The sequence below is a fragment of the Phyllostomus hastatus genome, unplaced genomic scaffold, assembly GCF_019186645.2.
Source record: "Phyllostomus hastatus isolate PE091 unplaced genomic scaffold, TTU_PhHast_1.1 phas_contig_29, whole genome shotgun sequence".
NCBI classification, from domain to species: domain Eukaryota; kingdom Metazoa; phylum Chordata; class Mammalia; order Chiroptera; family Phyllostomidae; genus Phyllostomus; species Phyllostomus hastatus.
The window spans coordinates 490,997-512,437 of record NW_025333835.1 but is presented as its reverse complement, the minus strand read 5'-3'; the positions used below and the strand labels follow the sequence as shown (position 1 = coordinate 512,437).

General features: G+C 36.5%; 1 protein-coding gene across 1 annotated transcript in view; it reads left to right on the top strand.

The window, feature by feature from the left end:
* RB1 (RB transcriptional corepressor 1) overlaps positions 1-21,441 on the top strand; it is a 283,425-nt gene that overhangs the window by 92,115 nt on the left and 169,869 nt on the right. The window contains exons 5-7 of the mRNA XM_045838956.1: positions 11,992-12,030; positions 13,586-13,653; positions 20,979-21,089. Of these exons, the coding sequence (XP_045694912.1) occupies positions 11,992-12,030; positions 13,586-13,653; positions 20,979-21,089 (218 nt within the window). The remainder of the gene's footprint in view (positions 1-11,991; positions 12,031-13,585; positions 13,654-20,978; positions 21,090-21,441) is intronic.

The window sequence follows — 21,441 nt, the reverse complement described above, 5'->3', positions numbered from 1 at the left end:
TAACTAGTGTTTTGAACTCTGCATCTGATAGATTTCTTATCTCCATTTCATTTAGCTCTTTTTGTGGAATTTTGATCTGTTCTTTCATTTGGGCCACGTTTGTCTCATTGTTTTGACAGCCTCCTTGTGTTTATTTTTGTGTGTTAGGTAGAATTGCTTCGCTGTGTCTTGGTAGTGAGGCCTAATGCAGTAGGTTTCCTTTAGGGTCCAGTGGCATAGCCTCCCATGTCTTGCAAGCTGGGTTCTTGAGGTATGCCCTTCGTGTGGGCTGAGTACATTCTTCTCTTGTAGTTGAGCTTTGGTTGCTGTTGGCAGATCAATGGGAGAAATTTGCCAAGGCCGGTCAGATGCAAGGATTAGGTGTAACCACTTACCACCAAACTCCGCCCTCTGTGGTGCTCTGATGTAGTCTGTAGTTGTTTACAGGTGTGAAGACTCTGGTATGTCTCTGGTGTTGCAGGCCAGGGTCTGTCCTCACCTGTATTCTGCTCAGGGCACCCTGCCTGAGCTGTAAAGCAGTCTGAAATATCTGCTGCTTGTGCTGGGCTTTGAGATCTCTGTCAAAGCCAGGTTGCGAACCTAGGTTGGCTGCTGGTAGTTTGGATTGTGGGCCTCACTGAAGGCAGCTCTTGCTTATTTGAGTGGATTTAGGTAGTCGTGAAGCAGGAGCCAAGTTCAGCTATTCACATTGAAAAGCAGTTTGGGTGAGCCCCTAATTTGACTGGGGCAGAATCTCTGTGGTTCTCCAAGCTGTGTCAAACAGTGTTAGTCAGGTTGATCGAGTCTCAGATATGTCACTTGTTTGTCTGCTCTATGGGGGGAGGGTTTAGCAAATAGACAGTGGCCTGTGCTTGTCTTGATGCTAGACATTTCAGTTTCTCCCTATTATCACTGGTGTCTTTCAAGCTGCTACCCTGGTGCTGGAGCTTAAAAGGGGTGAATGGGAGTAGGTGAGTCCTTGTGTTGGTTAAGAGAAACTGCTTGAGGCTCAAGCAGTTTCTTCCACCAACTAAATTCCTGCTGTGTTTTTTTTGCAGCCTGAGGTTGTGGGGACTTACCTCCTAGGTATTGGAACCCATGGCTGGGGACCCAGTGTGGTGCTTGCACTCCTCACTCCTAAGATATCCCTCCTGAATTCTAATCCACCACAAATTGGTGTGAGACCAACCTGTTCTACATCTATACCCCTACTACCAGTCTGGATGGATGTGGTTTCTTTAATTCTGTAGTTGTCAGACTTCCAGGCAACTTGATATCTCTTGGTTCTGAGTGATAATTGTTCTTTATTTTAGTTGTAATTGTGATGTGGCTGTGCAAAGAGGCGAGCCATGTCTGCTTATGCTGCCATCTTGACTGGAATTCTCTCCCCTTTTTTTCTTGATGAGTGTGGTTAGGTTTGTCCATCTTAACTTACCTTCTCAAAGAATCAATTTCTGGATTCATTGATCCTCTGTATTGTTTTTTGTGTCTATGTCATGTAAGTCTGCTCTGATCTTGATTATTTCCTTCCTTCTGCTAGCTCTGGGCCTTGTTCGTTGTTGTGCTAGTTATTTTAGATGTAGGGTTAGGTTGTTTATTTTAAAATTTTCTATCTTCTTTGGTAGGTCTCTATTGTTATTAGTTTGCCTTTCAGGACCATCTTCACTGTGTCCTATAAGTTTTGGGTTATTGTATATTCATTTTCATTTGTTTCCAGGTTTTATTTTTGTTTGTTTTTTTCTTGGTCTCATTTTAACCTATTCATTATATAACAACCTCTTTTTTTCATCTCTGTGTATTTGTGTGTTTCTGAGCCTTCTTTTGAGATTGGTTTCTAGTTTCAAAGTCATTATGATCAGAGAAGATGCTTGATATAAATTTTACTTTTCTTGAATTTCTTAAGGCTTGTTTTGTGTCCTACCATGTGGTCCGTCCTTCAGAATGATCCATGTGCGCTTGAAAAAAATGTAATTTTACTTCTTTGGGTGAAATGTTCTGTAATATCAATTAAGTCTATTTGATCTAGGGTATTGTTCAATGTCCTAATATCCTTGTTGATTTTTTGTATGGAAGATCTATCCCTTCTTGACAATGGGATGTTAAAGTCTCCTATGATGACTGTATTGCTATTGATCTCTTTCTTAAAGTCCTCCAGATTTTTCTTATATATTTAGGTGCTCCTATGTTTGGGGCATACCAGGGTTATATTCTCTTGTCGGACTGCTCCCTTTATTATTATGTAGTGACCTCCTTTGTCTGTTGTTATAGCCTTTGTTCTATTTTGTCTTATATAAATATTGCTACTCCAGTTCTTCATTTTCATGTCCTTCGGCTTCAGACACTTTTTTTCCACACCATCACTTTCAGCCTGTATATTTCTTTTGTTCTGAGGTGGGTGTCTTCTAGACAGCAAATATGTGGGTCATGGTTTCTAATCCATTTATCTACCCTATGTCTTTTGATTGGAACATTTAATTTATATACACTTAAGGTTATTGATAGGTACTCAATCATTTCCATTTTTACCTGTGTATCAGTGTTCCCCACTCTTTATTCTATTCCTCCTTCTCCTCTCCCTCCTCCTTTATTTCCTCTTCAATTTTTCTTCTCCTAATTTTTCTTCTCTTCCTCTTCCTCTCCCTCCTTCTGTCCCTCTTTCTCGTCCTCCTCCTCCCATTTTCCTTAGAATCTCTTGCATTGTTGGTTTGATGGAGATGTGCCATTTTAGCTTTTTTTTTTTTAATTTTGATCTGGGAAGCTCTTTATTTTGCCTTCCATTTTCTCTCTTCCATGAGAGCCTTGCTGGATAGAGTAGTTGTACGTCTTTGATTTTCATTACTTGGAATATTTTTGTGCCAGTCCCTTTGGCCTTATAGTGTTTTGTTGAGAAATCAACTGATAGTCTTTTTGGAGCTTGACTGTATTTTACTAGCTGGTTCTCCCTTGCTGCCTTTAAGATTCTCTCTTTTTCTTTAAATTTTGCCATTTTAATTATGATAATATCTTGGAGTGGGACTCTTTCGGTTCATCTTGATTGGGACCCTCTGTGCTCTTAAACTTGTGTGGCTTTTTCCCTCACCAAGTTAGATAAGTTTTTTATCATTTTTTCAAACACGTTTTCTATCCCTTGCTCTTTTTCTTCTCCTCCTGATGTTTCTATGATGTGATGTTGTGACATTTCATGTTATCCTGAAGCTCCCTTAAACTATCCTTGTTTGGACTGGGTTTTTTTTCCTATCATGTCTTCCAACTCGATGATATGGTCTACTTCTTCATCTAGTCTGCTTTTCTTTTTTCTAATTATTTTGTTGTTGTTCAATTACAGTTGTCTGCATTTCCCTCCTACCACTCCCTCCCACCACAGCCAAACCCACTTCCTTCCCTTGCTTCCACCCTCCCCCTTAATTTTGTCTATGTGTCCTTTATAGTAGTTCCTTACAATCCTCCCCCTCATTATCCCCGCCCACCTCCTTTCTGTTTACTGTCAGATGGTTCTCAATTTCAATGTCTCTGGTTATATTTTGCTTGCTTTTATATTTTGTTGATATTTTCCAGTTAAAGATGAGACCATACAGTATCTCCTCCCTGACTGCCTGGCTTATTTCACTTAGAATAATGCTCTCCAGTTCTATCTATGCTGTTACAAAGGGTGGGAGTTCCTTCTTTCTCTCTGCTGAGTAGTATTCCATTGTATAAATGTACCATAGTTTTTTGATTCAGTCATTTACTGGTGGGCACTTAGGTTGCTTCCAGCACTTGGCTATTGTAAATTATGCTGCTATGAACATTGGGGTGCATAAGTTCTTTTGGATTGGTGTTTCAGGGCTCTTAGGATATAATCCCAGCAGTGGAATTGCCAGGTCAAAAGGCAGTTCCATTTTTAGTTTACTGAGGAGATTCCATATGTTTTTCCACAGTGGCTGCACCAGTCTGCAATCCCACCAACACTGAACTGGGGTTCACTTTTCTCCACAACCTCTCCAACACTTGCTTTGTTTATAATGGCCATTCTGACAGGTGTGAAGTGGTATCTCACTGTGGTTTTGACTTGCATCTCTCTGATGGCTACTGAGGCTGAGCATTCTTTCATATGTGTCTGGGCCTTCTGTATGTCTTCCTTGGGGAAGTGTCTTCTTCTGTTCAAGTCTTTTGCCCATTTTTCAATTGGGTTGTTTTTCTTTCTGGAGTGGAGTTGTGTGAGTTCTTTATATATTTTGGAGATCAAACCAATGTCTGAGGTATCATTGGCAGATATGTTTTCCCATACAGTTGATTCTCTTTTCATTTTAATGCTGTTTTTTTTAGCCATGCAGAAGCCTTTTAATTTGATGAGGTCCCATTTTTTTATTCTTTCTGTTATGTCTCTTACTCTAGGGGACATATCAGTAAAGATGTTGCTGCATGGAATATGAGATTTTCCTGCCGATGATTTCCTCTAGGACTTTTATGTCACGACTTCTATTTAAATCTTTTATCCACCTTGAATTTATTTTTGTGTACAGTGTAAGTTGTGATTCAATTTTATTTTTTTGCATGTAGCTGTCCAGACCTCCCAGTACCATTTGTTGAAGAGGCCATTTTTACTCCGTTTTATGCTTCCCCATTCTTTCTCAAACATTAATCAACCACAAAGACTTGGGTTTATTTCTTGGCTCTCTGTCTGGTACCTTTGGTGTATGTGTCTGTTCTTATGCTAGTACCAGGCTGTTTTGATTACAGTGGCCTTGTAATACAGTTTGATATCAGGTATTGTGGTTCCTTCTAATTTTTTCTTCCTTCTCAAAATTGTTGCTGCTATTCAGGGTCATTTATGATTCCATATAAATTTCTGAAATGTTTGTTCTATATCTCTGAAATATGTCATTGGTACTTTAATAGGTATTGCATTGAATCTATAAATTGCTTTGGGTAGTATAGACACTTTGATGATGTTAATTCTTCCAAACCATGAGCATAGTACATGATTCCATTTCTTTTTCTCTCTTAATTTCTTTCTTCAGTGTTGTATAGTTTTCTGAGTACCCACCTTTTACCTCCTTGGTTACATTTATTCCTAGGTACTTTATTTTTCTAGTGGCCATATCAAATGATATATTTTTCCAGATTTCTGTTTGTGACATTTCATTGTTGGTATACAAAAATGCCTTTGATTTCTGAATATTGATTTGTATCCTGCTGTTTTGTCAAATTCACTTATTAGGTTGAGTAGTTATTTGGTGGAGTTTATAGGATTTTTTATTTACACTATCGTGTCATCAGTACAATGACAGTTTTGGTTTCTCCTTTCTAATTTGGATGCCTTTTATTTCTTTTTCTTGTCTGAATGCTGTGGCTAGGAGTTCCAATACTATGTTGATCAGGAGTGGTGAAAGTGGGCATCCTTGTCTTGTTCCTGATCTTGGTGGGAAAGCTCTAAGTTTTTCCCCATTGAGTATGATGTTGGCCATAGGTCTCTTGTATGTGGCTTTTATTATGTTGAGGAATGCTCCCTCTATTCCAACTTTACTGAGTGTTTTTATCATTAATGGGTGCTGTACCTTACCAAATGCTTTTCTTCATCTATTGATATAATCATGTGATTTTTGTCTTTGCTTTTGTTTATGTGATGTATTACATTTACTGATTTGCAAATTCTGTACCATCCTTGCATCCCTGGGATGAATCCCACTTGGTCATGGTGTATAATCTTTTTAATGTATTATTGGATGGGGTTTGCCAATATTTTGTTAAGGATTTTCATGTCTATGTTCATCAGTGATATTGACTTCAAGTTTTCTTTCTTTGTTGTGTCTTTATCTGGTTTTGGGATTAAGATGATGCTGGCCTCATAGAAAGAGTTTGGGAGTCTTCCCTCATTTTCAATATTTTGGAATAGTGTGTGAAGGTTAGGGGTTAGCTCTTCCTTAAATGCTTTATAGAATTCTACTGTGAAACCATCTGGTCCAGGGCTTTTGTGTGTTGAGAGTTTTTTTTGATTACTGCTTCAGTTTCATCTATTGTTATTGGTCTGTTCAAGCTTTCTGCTGCTTCTTCATTAAGTTTTGGAAGATTATATTATTCTAGAAATTTGCCCATTTCACCTAGGTTTTCAAGTATCTTGGCATACACTTCTTCATAGTCATTTCTTACAATCCTTTGTATTTCTGTGGTATCAGTTGTAATCTCTCCTCTTTCATTTCTGATTGTGTTTATTTGGGTCCTGTCTCTTTTTTTCTTGATGAGCCGGAGTAAAGGGTTGTCAATTTTGTTTATCTTTTCGAAAAACCATCTCCTGGATTCATTGATCCTTAGAATTGTGCTTTTAGTCTCTATGTCATTTAATTCTGCTCTGATCTTGGTTATTTCCTTCCTTCTACTTGCTCTGGGCTGTCTTTGTTGTTGTTCCTCGAGTTCTTGTAGGTATAGAGTTAGGCTGTTTGTTTGACATATTTCTATCTTTTTAGGTAGGCCTGTATCACTATGAACTTCCCTCTCAGGACTGCCTTGGCTGTGTCCCATAAGTTTTGGGTTGTTGTGATTTCATTTTCGTTTAAATTGAGAAACTTTCTGATTTCTTCCCTAATTGCATTCTTGACCCATTCATTGTTTAATAGCATGCTATTCAATCTCCATGATTTTGAGTGTTTTGGGTTTTTTTCCTTGGGGTTGGTTTGTAGTTTCAGTTTCTTGTGGTCAGAGAAAATGCTGGGTATGATTTCAATTTTCTTGAGTTTGTTGAGGCTTGTTTTGTGTCCTATCATGTGCTCTATCTTTGAAAATGTTCCATGTGCGTTAGAAAAGCATGTGTATTTAGCTTCTTTGTGATGGAGGGCTCTATATATATCAGTTAAGTCCATTTGATCTAGGGCATTGTTCAGTGCCAAAATATCTTTGTTGATACTTTGTTTGGAAGATTTGTCCATTTTTGACAGTGGGGTTTTAAAATCCTCTACTATAATTGTGTTGCTGTCAATATGTTTCCTTAAGTTCTGTAAGATTTTGTTTATGTATTTGGGTAGTCCTGTGTTGGGTGCATATATATTTACAATGTTTATGTCTTCTTGGTGGATTTTTCCCTTGGGTATTATGAAGTGACCTTCTGGGTTACTCTTTATGGCCCCTGTGTTGAAGTCTATTTTGTCTGATATGAGTATTGCTACCCCAGCTTTTTTTGCCCTGTGTGTTTGCTTGGAAAATTTGTTTCCAGCCCTTCACTTTCAGTCTGTGTAGGTCTTTTGTCCTGAGGTGGGTCTCTTCTAGGTAGCATATGTGTGGGTCATGCTTTCTTATCCATTCAGCTATTCCATGTCTCTTAATTGGAGCATTTAATCCATTTATGTTTAAGGTTATTATTGATAGGTACTTATGCCTTGCCATTTTTGTACCTGTGTTCCTCTCTCTCTCTCTGTTTTCCTTCCTTTGTGAGAAAAATGTGAGAAGATAGAGGGCAGAGAAATTATAACACTACGGAAGAATACCATGCTAAGAACAGAAAAAGAGGAAACAAATTTAAACAAAAATACGAGTGGGCACAATGAAGGCAAAATAAGTAGGACAGAGGAAGAGTAAACTATGAAATTTGACAATAAAATAGTGAAGAAATAGGATTAAATTGAGGAAAAAGATAAATAACTGCAATGTGAATGACAAATGAGCAAAGATTAATAAAGGTGAAAATAGACTAAGAATATTGTAAGAAAATGAAAGAGAATGTGAGATGACTAAAGGAAAGAAAAATGATTTTGAGAGGATAGAGACAGGAGAAGTAGTTGTAATAAGGAATAGAAAGAATACATAGATTGGGAAAAATATAATTTAAAATGAGGAGAAGAAAGGGAAGGTAGAAGGCATAATGTAGTAAGGCAAGTGAAGAGTAAAATATGAGATTTGAAATAAAAATAAAATTTAAGGAAGTTAAATAATAGGATAAATTGAAGAAATAGAAATATGTTAAAAAGCTATGCAAGAGAAAAATTATGCAAATACTATAAAAGAATGAGGTGGAATTTATCTCAGCAGAGCTTGGTGTTTGTCTGTCATCTTCTTCTGGACCTGACTCTGGTAATTTCAGATGATGTTCCTGTGTAGCTGTAGGCATCCTGTTCAAGGCTACAAGTGGCCCACAGTCTGTGGCTATCTCCTTCAGGCTTGGCTGCATCTGGCTGGTCCTTGCTACTGTGCCCTTTGGCTTTTTATCAGCACAAGGCTCAGCAATGGGTCGTCTTATGCCCAGCAGCATTGCAGTTACCCCCTCCACCTGCCTAGAAGGGGCTACTTGTGCAATTGGGTGGATGGGATTCTTGGATCTCCCCAGGGGCACTGCTCAGTCTTCAAGATAGATTGTATGTATGTTCCCCTGCACCTGTGCTACAATTCTTGGTCTGACGCAGATTATTTCCTGTAATGTTTAGTGTCTGATGAATTAACTGTCCATTTCATGTCAGGGGCCAATCTGTGTAAGAAGGTCAGCTCTTTCCTGATTGGCACTGATGTCAGTTCTGTGTAAGAGCCAAGACTGGGCCAGGACCCTGAATTCACTTTGCTGTGCCAATTTCTACACTCTGAGCCCAGCTGTTTTCATTGAAATAGGGCCCAAGGAATGAACCTGTTGTGTCCTGCCTGAGAAAAGTTCAGATAGGCCCCCTTGCTTTTTCCCTTATTTCCCCTTTGGATATGCACCCAGCAGGGGCTTTTGAGCCTTTTTTCACTGTTCTGCAGAGATTCCCAGTTGGATGCTGTGCTTGCATTCCTGCAGGAGGGAATCCTGGGGACTGTCTTCCCTTCCCAGAGGCTTTTACTCTGCAGGGGAGTGGTGTCTACCTGATGTAAAGAATCTTGGGCATTTGACTGTTTTCTGCCTTATCTCTTAGCCCACTGCCCTTGCAGGCAATACAGTCCCAAACTCTCTATTCTGCATAGCCCCTGGCTTGATAGCTGTGTCAGGCGGGGGTCCAGCAGTTCCTTTACTGTGCCACTTTCTGAACACCCTGCCCTGCTGGATTCAGTGGGAAGGAACTGTACTTTCAATCTGGTCTCTTTGCTGGCAGAACAGTTGCACTTTGGTTCCTGCCCACCTCTACTTCAGCCCTCCTATTTTTTAAAAAATTTCTACTTCGATGCCTGGGAACTAATATAACAAAATAGGTCTGAAGTGGCATATTTAGTAACAAAAGTCAGTTTTCCTTTTAAAACCTATGTGGCACCACATTGTATTACTGTCACTGTCCAGTTCTCAGTGCATACCACCTCCCCCAAAAGCAAAAGGTCTCTCTTCATCACAGCTGTCCATAGTGTGCCGATGCCTCTGACCAACCCAGATGCAGTCCCTGACCGTTTTTTGAAGTTAGAGTCCCTCCCTGGCACTCGCCCATTTGGTACTGCAGCTATAGACGTGCTGCTCACTGTGTTTGTGTTACCTGGATCTCCCACACTCCACATGTATTTTCCCAAGTTATTCCCAATTAGGGTTGCAGCCAGTGTTTATTCAGGATAAGGCCTTCTGCCTCTGTAGAAGAGGAAGCTACAACACTGTGATTTCTTTCTGATCTCTCCACTGTTGCAAGTACCACTTTAACTTATAAAATCTGGATGGTGCAGTCCTACTTCTGTACTTTTTTTGAATCTCGCATCAACTAAGATTCCATTGTTGGAAGATCATTAGAAAATCCAAGCTGGGGGAAAGAACAAGTGGATTCAGCTTCTGCCTACTCAGCCATCTTCTGATCTTCCTCAATATTCATTACTGTTGTTACAGAATATTATTCCATTGTATAACTATACCACAATTTATCCTTTCATCAGTTTATAGATTTTTGAGTTGTATGTCTTTTAAAGTAGTTGAGAGTATAAAGGAGATCAGTGTATATTTACAGAGTTTATTGTATTAAGTTAATTACCATTTCTTGTTCTTTTCTTTTGTTCCCATTGATTCTTTTTATCATTTAGTGTCATTTGTTTACTTCAGTACATCTTTTATCCCACCCACTTCTTTTATGCTGCTGTTGTCACATGTTACAGGTCCAATAATGTATTATATATATTGTGTTATTCATTTGCCTTTTACTTCAATTAGAAGAAGAAAGGAGAAGAAATATACAAGGACACCATCTTTTATAGTAACATAATTACCTTTACCAGTGCTTTTTTTTTTTTTCACATGGATGTGAATTACTGTCTTGGGTCAGTTGTTTTCAGCTTGCAGAATTTATTTTAGTGGGTTTTTTTTTTTGTAAATTGAGTCTAATCTCAACAAATTCTCTGTTGTGTGGGAATGCCTTTCAGTATCCCCTTTGAGATATGATTTTGGCAGATATATGATTCTTGGTTGATGTTTTTTTCTTTCTGTACTTTGAATATGTAATTCTACTGCCTTCCGATTGTCATTGTTTCTAATGAGAAGTTAGCTATTGGTTCCCATATACATGATGGAGCATTTTTTCTTTGGCTGCTTTTAAGATTTTCTCCTTGTCTTCCATCCTTTTTACTGTAATCACATTTGGGTGTGGATCTCTTTATAGTCATCCTACTTGGATTCTATTGTGTTTCTTGGGTCTGTAGAATAATGTTTTTAATCAGATTTGGGAAACTTTCCACCATTTTTTAAATGGTGTTATTATTTTCTTGTTTGTTTATTTAGCAACTTAGCTGTACTAGTTCAGTGAAGTCTGTTTCTCCCATAGTGTATAGACTCTGATATTACTCCTCTGTGTAGCCTTGGATATGTGTCTGGTCACTCTGAGATGATAGTGGTTTTAGCGGGGCTCTCTTTGACTAATATTTTCTCTGATCTCTGTTGTTAAAGTGAACTGCCTCTATTGATGTATCACCTAGCTATTGCTTTCTACTAATTGATGAATGATTGTTGTTTTTGATGATGTCCCATATAACAAATTGCTCCACAGTCTGATTCATTTAAATTTGGCTCCCTTTGCAGGAGTAGTCTTTGAGTCTAGTCTTGAGGCTTGTTCTGAACTCAGGAGAGCTCTTCTTAGCTTCCCCACCCCCTCATTCTCTCTTAGATGATCTAGGATTTAGCTTGTTGCTCTCACATAGCTACCAGCCTCCTCTTACTTTCTTACCACCAAAATCTCTATTGTTTTTAATAGTACTTTTTACTTTGATTGTCCCTATACTCTGTTCCATATGAAGTTAATTCCCTTGGGGAGAGCTTTAGAGCTCTCTGTTTTTAAGACCTACCTCTACCCTGGGCAATACTTCTGTGCCACTACTCAAGGGATCAGGGTAGGGGCAGCATCTTCTTTTCTGAAGCAACACATCTGTTTAAAAGTGAAGTACTTTTCTGAAAAGGGGCTATGGCCTCTTTTAAATAGTTAAACAGGCTTTTAGGACCTGATCTGGGATTCTGGTGGGCTCCAGATTTGATTACAAATGTATTCTTAGTTGTGGATGCATACATGAAGATCAACCCTTTTGTAATTAGGTATTACAATGCTGTGTGTGAAATGTCATAAGTTGGAGAAACCTACTTTTACTTTATTTTATAATGCTATACTTTTTGTTTTTAAAACATATACTTCTTAAAATAAGATTAACAAAGCATAAGAATAGTATAGGAAATGTAGAAGCCAAAGAACTTATATGGATGACCCATGGACATAAATTAGGTGGGGGGAATATGGGTGGGGGGTGGAGGGTGCAGGGGAATAAATGGGGAAAAATAGGACAACTGTAATAACATAATTAAGAAAATATATTTAAAGATAATAAAAAATAAAAGCAATAAGAATTGATTTCTAAATTATCAAAACAATTACAAAGTAACTTTTAAAAAAGCCACAATATAAGCCCTGGCTGGCGTAGCTCAATGGATTGAGTGCGGGCTGCGAACCAAAGTGTCACAGGTTCAACTCCCAGTCAGGGTACATGCCTGGGTTGCAGGCCATGACCCCCAGCAACCACAATTGATATTTTTCTCTCTTTCTCTTTCTCTTTCTCCCTCCCTTCTCTAAAAATAAATAAATAAAATCTTTCAAAAAAAGCCACAATATTAATATAATTATTTTTTTCTTTCAGGACATGTAAACTTATATATTTGACACAACCAAGCAGTTTGTAAGTAGTTGAGAACATGTTATTTTTCACTTTTTGTTTTTTTTTAAGATTTTTCTGTACTGACCCCAAACATGTTGAAAGGGAGAACTAATAAGGTAGAAGGTGATTCAGTGCAATGTATCATGAACTCTAAGAAAAATGCAAACCATTGACTAAATTTTTATTGAAGGTCTATTAAAGGCATTTTGTTTATTACCTAAAACTCAGAGCATAATTTTTGTGTAAAATAAATATGAAAATCTATATTAACAGCTCTACAGAGTTTTCTTTAGAAAAATAATGAATAGTATAAAATTTTCTGCTTCGTTCTAATAGTAGTATTGAAGGTGATTGATATAAAGGGAAGTTGTATATTTAATAATTAACAATTAACTATTAATTTCACTTGTTAATTCCAAAGTGAATGAGTATGGAAAATTAAGGCATAATGTTAAGTAGAATAACCAAAACCTTTATTTTTCTGCTTACTGTGTTGATTTTAATTATTGGGTTGGCCAAAAGGTTTGGTTTTTTCTGTAAGGTGTCTCTAGGAGTGCTTAGTTGTCATTAACTTCATTTGAGACAATTTTCTTATATTGCATTGTGACAGCTCTCATATCAGCATGCATTAAAAAAATCAAATTGGTGAGTGTGTAGCCATTTTAATATTGCAGAAAATATGCAACATCTTTGACATATTATGCTTTAGTCAAAAAAGGTTAAAATGCAACTGAAATGAAAAAGAAAAGTTTGTTCATTGTATGAAAGTACCGTGGCTGATTGAATGTGTCAAAAGTGGTTTGCAAAAGTTTCATGCTGGATATTTTTCACTGGACAATGCTCCATGGTTGGGTAGACCAGTTGAAGTTGATAGCGATCAAATGGAGACATTAATTGAGAACAATCAACATTATACCGCATGGGGGATAGCCGACATACTCAAAATATCCAAATCAATAAAGTTATTTGTGAAAGTGAATAATATGTCTTTTATTTTATGGAAAAAATGTGACGGACTTTTTGGCCGACACAATACAAAGAGCAGAAAATATTAAGTAACTGGAAGCCAAGTGCAGTTTAGTATACTACTTCCTGCATATTTTTAGATTAGAATTGAGATATTCAGTTTTTTAAATGAAATGTTTCCTACTTTGGGCAAAATATAAATACTTTCATATGAACACTGATTGAGACAAAGTAGTAAGTTTATGTGTAAATTGTGCATCTACTTTTTAATTTTTATAAAGGTATTTTATTTTATTTTAATTGTTGTTCAAGCACAGTTTTCTGTCTTTTACTCCCATCCCAGCCCACCCCTCTAGCTCTTCCCACCTCCCTCCCATTTCCACCCCTTCCTAGTTTTTGTCCATGTGTCCTTTATACTTATTCCTGTAAACCCTTCCCCTTTTCCCTTGAAAATCCCTCCCCTCTCCCATCTGGTTACCAGTTATGCATTTAAATGGACTATATTCGATTATATAATCAACTCAGGTCTATTATTTTTAAAAAGGGGAAAAATCAGGTATAGTTGGTAAGCTTTTATAAAATTTGCTTTTTCTTTCTATTTGTTTACTAGGATTACTACCGAGATAAATTCTGTGTTGGTGCTAAAAGTTTCTTGGATCACTTTTTTACTAGCTAAAGGTAAAAAAAGTCATTATGTTTATTATATGCTAATGTTTTGATGTAACAATTGATAATTCTTTTGAACTGAGCTCAAAGTTTATTCAATTTAATGTTTCCTTCCCACCCATCATCCCAAATCAATCCCAGCTTTTTGTGTGGGTTGTTAACTGTTAGTAAATCCTTATTGTTCTGGTACTGGAAGCAACACTGAAAATAATCTCATTTCATTTTTGTTTGTAACATCCATTCCTTCTCTTTTTTTTAGGAATAATCTTACTGTTTTTACAAAAATGATATATACTGAAAAGAATTTAAGTAATACAGCAAAGTGTAAAAAAAAAAACCAGAAAAGATAACCTACCCAAAACTCATGCCAAAATAATCATCATTAAAATTATGGGATTACCCAAAGCAATATACAGATTTAATGTGATCTCCATCAAAACCCCAATGGCATTTTTTAAAGAAATAGAACAAAAAGTCATCAGATTTATATGGAACCACAAAAGACCCCAAATAGCCAAAGCAATCCTGAGAAAAAGTAATGAAGCTGGAGGTATCACACTAAATGACTTGAAATTATACTACAGAGCAACTTAATCAAAACAGCATGGTACTGGCTGAAAATTAGTTACACAGACTAAGAGAATAGAATTGAAGCCTAGAAATAAAAGCAGATGTATATGGATAAATAATTTTTGACAGAGGAGTCAAAACTATACAGTGGAGAAAAGAAAGTTGGGTAAATTGGAAAGCTGCATGCAAAATAATGAAACTAGACAAGTGTGTTCTTATGTACAAAAGTTATTTCTAAATGGATCAAAGACCTAAATATAAGATCTGAAACAATAAATTACATAGAAGAAAACATAGGTACTAAACTTATCAACATTATTCTTAGAGAGGATTTTATGAATTTGACCTCAAGACAAGGGAAATAAAGGCAAAAGTAAATGAATGGGACTATATCAAACTAAAAAGCTTCTGCACAGCAAAAGAAAACACCAGCAAAACAAAAAGACAACCAACTGAATGGGAGAAGATATTTGCAAACAACAGCTTTAAGAAGTCATTAATATCCAGAATATATAAAAAAACTCATACAGCTCAACATCAAGGAAACAAACAATGAAATTAAAAAATGGGCAAAGTATCTAAATAGACTTCTTTCCCAAGGAGGCATACAAATTGGTGACATATACTGTATTTTTAGGACTATAAGACACACTGGATCATAAGATGCACCTAGGTTTTAGAGGAGAAAAATAGGAAAAAAAATTTAGAAGCAAAAAATGTAAAATATTTAATAATCTGTGATCCCACTCCACCATTGCCCCCTGCCCCACAGTGAGCCAGGTAAGCTACATTTGGACTGTAAGACGCACCTTTCTTTTCCTCCCAAATTTGGGGGGGAGTGCATCATATAGTCTGAAAAATACGGTATATGAAAAGATGCTCAACTTCACTAGCTACTAGGGAAGTGCAAATCAAAAATATAATGAGATACCACCTCACCTCTGTTAGAATGGCTGTCATCAACAAGACAAGTAATAACAAGTGCTGTAGAGATTGTGGAAAAAAGGAATCCGCATTCCTGCTGGTGAGAATGTAAACTGGCACAGAATTATGGAAAACTGTATGGAATTTCCTCAAGAAATTAAGAATAGAGTTACCATGACATAGCAATTCCTCTCCTAGGTTATCTAAGTTACCCCTAAGATTTGAAAACATTTTTTCACAAAGATATATGCACCCCAATGTTGATTGCAGCATTATACATGGTGGCCAAGACCTGGAAACAACCCAAGTGTCCTTCAATAGATGATTGGATAAAGAAGATGTGGTACATATATGCAGTGGAATACTATTCAGCCATAAGAAAAGATGAAGTACTGCCATTTCTGACCACATGGATGGACCTTGAGGATTTTATGAGAAGTGAAAAGTCAGTCAAAAAAGCTAAAAACCATATGATTTCATTCAGATGTGTAATATAAAACTGAAACTCATAGACACAGACAACAGTATGGTGGTTGCTAGATGGATGAAGGTGGGGATATTATAAAGGGTAAAGGGGTCAAATATGCGCTGACTGAAGATGATTTGACTTTTGGTGGTGGGCACACAATGCAATATACGGATCATCTATCATAGAAGTATACACTTGAAACCTATATAGTCTTATTAACCAATGTCACCCCAATAAATGTAATTAATTAGAGCAGTTAATAAAGGCTACAGCTTTTAGGTTAGGCAGTTAGAAAAAATAAAATGAAATTATGAGATTGTAATTCCAGATATATTTTTGTGCATACATTCTGGTAAAAATAAGGTGGGTATATAAATATGTTCACAAACAGATTAATATTCTAAAAATAAGATCATATTTTAGTGCTACATTTAAAATATAAAAATTAATTTTACTCAAATTTTACAGAAAAAATAAGTGAGAAAAATGGAGTGACTTGCTTAGTTTAGATAAATGTTTTCTTACTTAAACTGTATTATTCCTAAAATATTTCTCTAATATGAAAAAATTAAAAGGTTAGAATCTTTATTTTATTTAACTTTGTGTTTTGGTATAAAGTAATGTATATTAATCTGCTTTGAAGGAAAAGAATGCTAGTATTCTCATTAAAATAACATTACCTCGTTATTCTTGACTTTCAGATTTGCTTAGTTTATTGCTATTGTTACATTATAAAAGATTATAACATTTACATTTTATTCTGTAATTATAATGATTATCATACTTATTTAGTCTTATTTCTATATTTAAAGGGATTCTAAGATTATGATTCCTGTATCCTAAGTTCTCCATTTCTGATTTCTTGGCATCTCCATTTCTGACTTCTTTATTTTGATTCATTCTTACCTGGCTGGAGTTTACTATGAAGGTATTTTCTCAAAAGAGTGCCATATTTGGCCTCACATTTTCTGTGTTTGGAATGTTTGTGAATGATGATCAAGCTATGTATACTTGAAGGACAACTTGGATGTGTCTCCTATTCTTGTATCTTGTTTGTCTTCCTAAGGACACTCTTTTCTGGCGTTGAACATTGTTGAGAAATCTGAGTCTAGCTTAATTTCCTCCTCCTCATTTACTTCCTGTATACCTGTAGAATTTTTTTAAATTCAAGATTTAATACATTAACTAGGGAATCTCTTGATTTCTGTTATTTTTTATTAGTTTTTCTTGGAAGTAATCCCTTTGTGAACTGATGTTCTCTTTTCAGATATACCTTACATACTACATTTTAAAATACAATTTTATTTAGTTATGTACTATTCTATATTTTATTATGTTTCAGAAACATTATCTTGGATTGTTTTTGTCCTACACATTTACTATTTTCTCTCATATTCTTTTTCTTTGTAAAAATATTTACAATTACAGTTGACTTCTCATACTAGTCTAATCTTTGGTGTTTTTCTTATGTATTAACTATTTTTATCTCAAGCCTTTCTTCTGTTTTGAGCTTAACTATGTTTGTAATGGTGTTATTAGGTTCTCAAGTTTTTCTTAGGTTGTCTAGTTCCTTGTTTTTATAAAATGTGTTTTTTTAAGTTAGTGTAAGGACTCATAGGGCATTTTCTTGTGATAGATTGTCTTCCAGATTGGCTTTTCTAGCTGTGTTTTCTATGTTGTGATTATATTTTTTCTTTTCTGTAATATGTTTTCATAATAATCTCTGTATTTTTCCCCCCATGTAAGTAGGACTTCATGTGGCAGTCCTGACCTGTTGTTCTGTTTTCTCTGAGCTGGTGGGAATAAATCTTCCTTTACTCACTTTGCACAATATCTATGACTTGTGTTCCCCCAAAGAGTGATAATGTAAGTGCAGGCTTTCTTTCTCCCCATATTTACTTAGAGTCAGAGAGAGAGGGAGAAAGTGGAGAATTTCTGTAGAATGATATGTGTCTTTGTTGCTCTGAGAGTTTTATTAGAATGAACTCTAAAACAGAACATTTCTAATGGCAGTTATATCCTGTTACCATAATGGGATTGTATTGAGTTTCAGATTGTACCCCAATCTGGATTCTCTGTGTATTTCAGAAAGTTAATGATAGTTGTTTACTTCCTCCATTTTTCTCCTTCTCTTATTAGCAATTTTTACTCTTCTAAGTAAGAAGAGGAAAAAATGATACTCTTGGAGTCAGTATCTCTCGAATTTGGTAATGGTGCTAGCACTTAACTAGTATATTTTTTTCTTTTATTAAATATTGAACAGAGAGATTCTTGATTTCACTTCACTCTACTAATTTTTACTGAAAGTCCTTCATATCGTTCTTTACTTCTATGGTATGTGTTAATAACTTCTAAATTTATTGCAAACATATTTTTGTACCATTCCTATGGCTCTATAAAACCTACCTGATTCAGGGTTACCTATTTTATGACAGTTTCTACACCATCAGTATTTGTTGGGATTATTAATGGTTTAGTGGTCTCATACCAAGAATATAGAAAGTGAGTCAAACATCGCTTTAAAAAAATGCACAACATAGAGCCATAAAGAAATATGTGATAGCTAGCTATATTTGATCATGATTTATATATTTTATGTAGCTATGTGGTTTTTCCTCAGGTATTTATTATATGCATTTTTTTCTTTACAGCTCTCTGGTTGTATAATTATTGTATTAACTTTCAGGATTTTGCACAAATTAATTAATTTGTAGATGACTTTACAGTTATATACTAATTTTGTTATTTCTTAATGGCTTTGGTTATTAATATTTTGGGGTGTTTTCTAAATGGAAAATATGAGAATTCATAAATAAATAGAATAAAGATTAGCATGTATCATACTTCAAAATTATTTTCATAAGTAATAAATTTTATAGCTTTTACTAAAACTGGATGTAAGTTTAAAACAAAAATTGAAATATTTTAGGCATGGGGACTGAATTATAGCAATAATGTCTAAATATAAAATTCTCAACTTCTGGTTAAGATGGTGGCATAGGCAGACATGGCTCGCCTCTTTGCCACAACCACATCAAAATTACAACTAAAATATAAAACAACCATCACTCAGGAGTGTCAGATACTGAGAATGGAAGTCTGACAACTACTAAATCAAGTTGAGTGGAAGTCAGACAACTACAGAATTAAACCACATCCCTCCAGACTGATAGGAGCATCACAGATATGGAATGGGCTGGTCCTACACCCACGTGGATAAACACTTGAAAGGGATATCATGGGAGTGAGCAGTCCCAGATCCACACCAGGCCCCCTAGCCCAAGATTCCAGTGCCAATGAGAGAAATCCCTACAACTTCTGGCTGTAAAAAACAGTAGGGACTAAGTGGTGGAAGAAACTGTTGAAGCCCCAAGCAGTTCCTCTTAAAGAACCAACATACACACTCACCTACTCAGACTCACTCCATCTGAGCTCTATCACAAGGGTAGCAGCTTGAAAGGCACCAGTGGGATACAGAGAGAAATGAAGTTTCTGGTATCACAGTGAGCAGAGGCCATTGTTCCTTTGCTAAACCATCCCGCCACAGAGGAGGTAAGCTGGTGCTATATCTGAGACTCCATCAACCTGACTAACACCATTTGACCCAGCTTGGAGATCCCACAAGGTTCAGCCCTATCTAGCTTACAGGCCCATGCAAGCTGCTTTTCCATAAGAATGGCTTGTCTTGGCTCCTAAATCTTAACAAACAAGCAACAGCTGGCTTCAGAGAGCCCTAGCAGCAGTCAGGTTAGATTCACAGATAGGCTTCCCTGGAAATCTCCAAGCCCAGCACCAGTAGCAGACATTTCAGATTGCTTTAAAGGTCAGGGAGGGTGGTCCCAGGCAAAGCACAGATCGGGGCTGACCTTAACCTGCAGCACCCAGGGAACTTCAGGGCCAGTCCACCCAGTAGAGAGCTACAGACCACATCAGAGCACCACCACCCTGCCCCTGAACAGCTGATTCTCCACATAGGGCAGAGGTTGGTGGTTAATGGTCAGTCACAGCCAGTCCTTAGAGCTGAATGGCCTGGGTAAATCCTTCCTATTGATCTTCCAGTAGCAAAAGGCTCAACTACAAGAGGAGAGTGTACTCAGCCCCCAAGGAGGGTGCTCCTCAAGTACACAACTTGGGTGATGGGGGAGGTTGTTCCAGTGGACACTACAGGACACCTACTACATTAGTCCATGCTACTAAAACACAGAGTCAAAGCAGCTCTACCTAATACATAGAAACAAGCACAGGGAGGCTGCCAAAATTAGGGGTCAAAGAATCATGGCCCAAAGAAAAACAGATCAAAACTCTAGAAAAAGAGCAAAACAAAATGGAGATAAGCAGTCTATCAGATGCAGAATTGACATCTGATTGACTGGTTATAAGGTTATTCAAGGAACTTAAGGAGGACCTTAGAAGCATAAAAACACCTAATCAAATGAAGGATACACTAATTCAAATAAAGGACTATTATAGGGAATCAACAGCAGAGTGGATGAAGCTGAGGACCAAATCAATGATGTGGAAAATAAGAAAGCAAAAACAAACAAACAAACAAACAAAAAAACATGCAGAACCACCAGAAGAAAAAAGAATAAAAAGAAAAAAAATAACGATGGTGTAAGCAGCCTCTGGGACAACTTTAAGAGTTCCAACATTTGCATCATAGGGGTGTCACAAGGAGAAGAGAAAGAGCAAGAAATTGGAAATCTATCTGAAAAAATAGTGAAAGAAAACTTATGTAATTTGGTGAAGCAAATAGACATGCAAGTCCAGAAAGCACAGAGAATCTCAAACAAGGTGGATGCAAAGGGGCCTATTCCAAGACACATCAAAATTAAAAGACCAAAGGCTAAAGACAAAGAGAGACTCTTAAAAACAGCAAAAGAAAAAAAGTTTATCAGGTGGCGCCAGATGGGAGGGGGTCAGGGGAGAATAGGTGAAGAGGTGAGGAGATTAAGAAGTACAAATAGGTAGTTACAAAATTGCCATGGGGATGGTAAGTACAGTATAGGAAATGGAGTTGCCAAAGAACTTATACCCATGACTCATGGACATGAATGGTGGGAGGATTGCCTGAGGGAGTAGTGGGTGCTGGGTGGACGGGGGCAAAGGGAGAAAAATCAGGACAACTGTAATAGCCTAATCAATAAAATACAATGAAAAATAAAATTCTCATTGTAAACTTATACTTTATTTTTAATTTAATAACTGTATATATTTTTATATTTTTGTGTATATCAGATCAGACTGAGTTTTTACAAAAAAATCTTTAACATGACTGTAGTGATTGTTGATACATCCATACTGACAATTTTTCCTTATGTTAAGATCTCAATCTCTAACTATATTTTAAAATGTGAATCTTCTTTATATTCAGGAGAAGTATTACAAATGGAAGATGACCTGGTGATCTCATTTCAGTTAATGCTCTGCGTCCTCGACTATTTTATCAAACTTTCACCTCCTGCATTGCTCAAAGAACCATATAGTAAGTACTTTAAATATTTTATGTTCCTTCTTCTTCATTAATCAGTTGCTTACTGTATGTCTGTAGTGTCCAAAAGTAGTTTTAGAGACTAGGGTATTATAATAAATAAATCAGACATGGACTCTGACCTTAAGTAGTGTATAATTTATAGAAGGAGGGGTTAAGACAAGTAAGCAAATAAGCAGAGTATATGGTAGAAAATGGCCTGGGCCAAAATACTAGCAAATGCTATGGAAGTTCAGAAAATGAGAAACTTTTCCCAGCTGGGGAAGAGCAAGGAACCCCATAGGAAGAGGTGACATTTGAATTGAGTGAAAAGAGTAGTTAGGATTTGAGTGTTGTGATAAGTTGG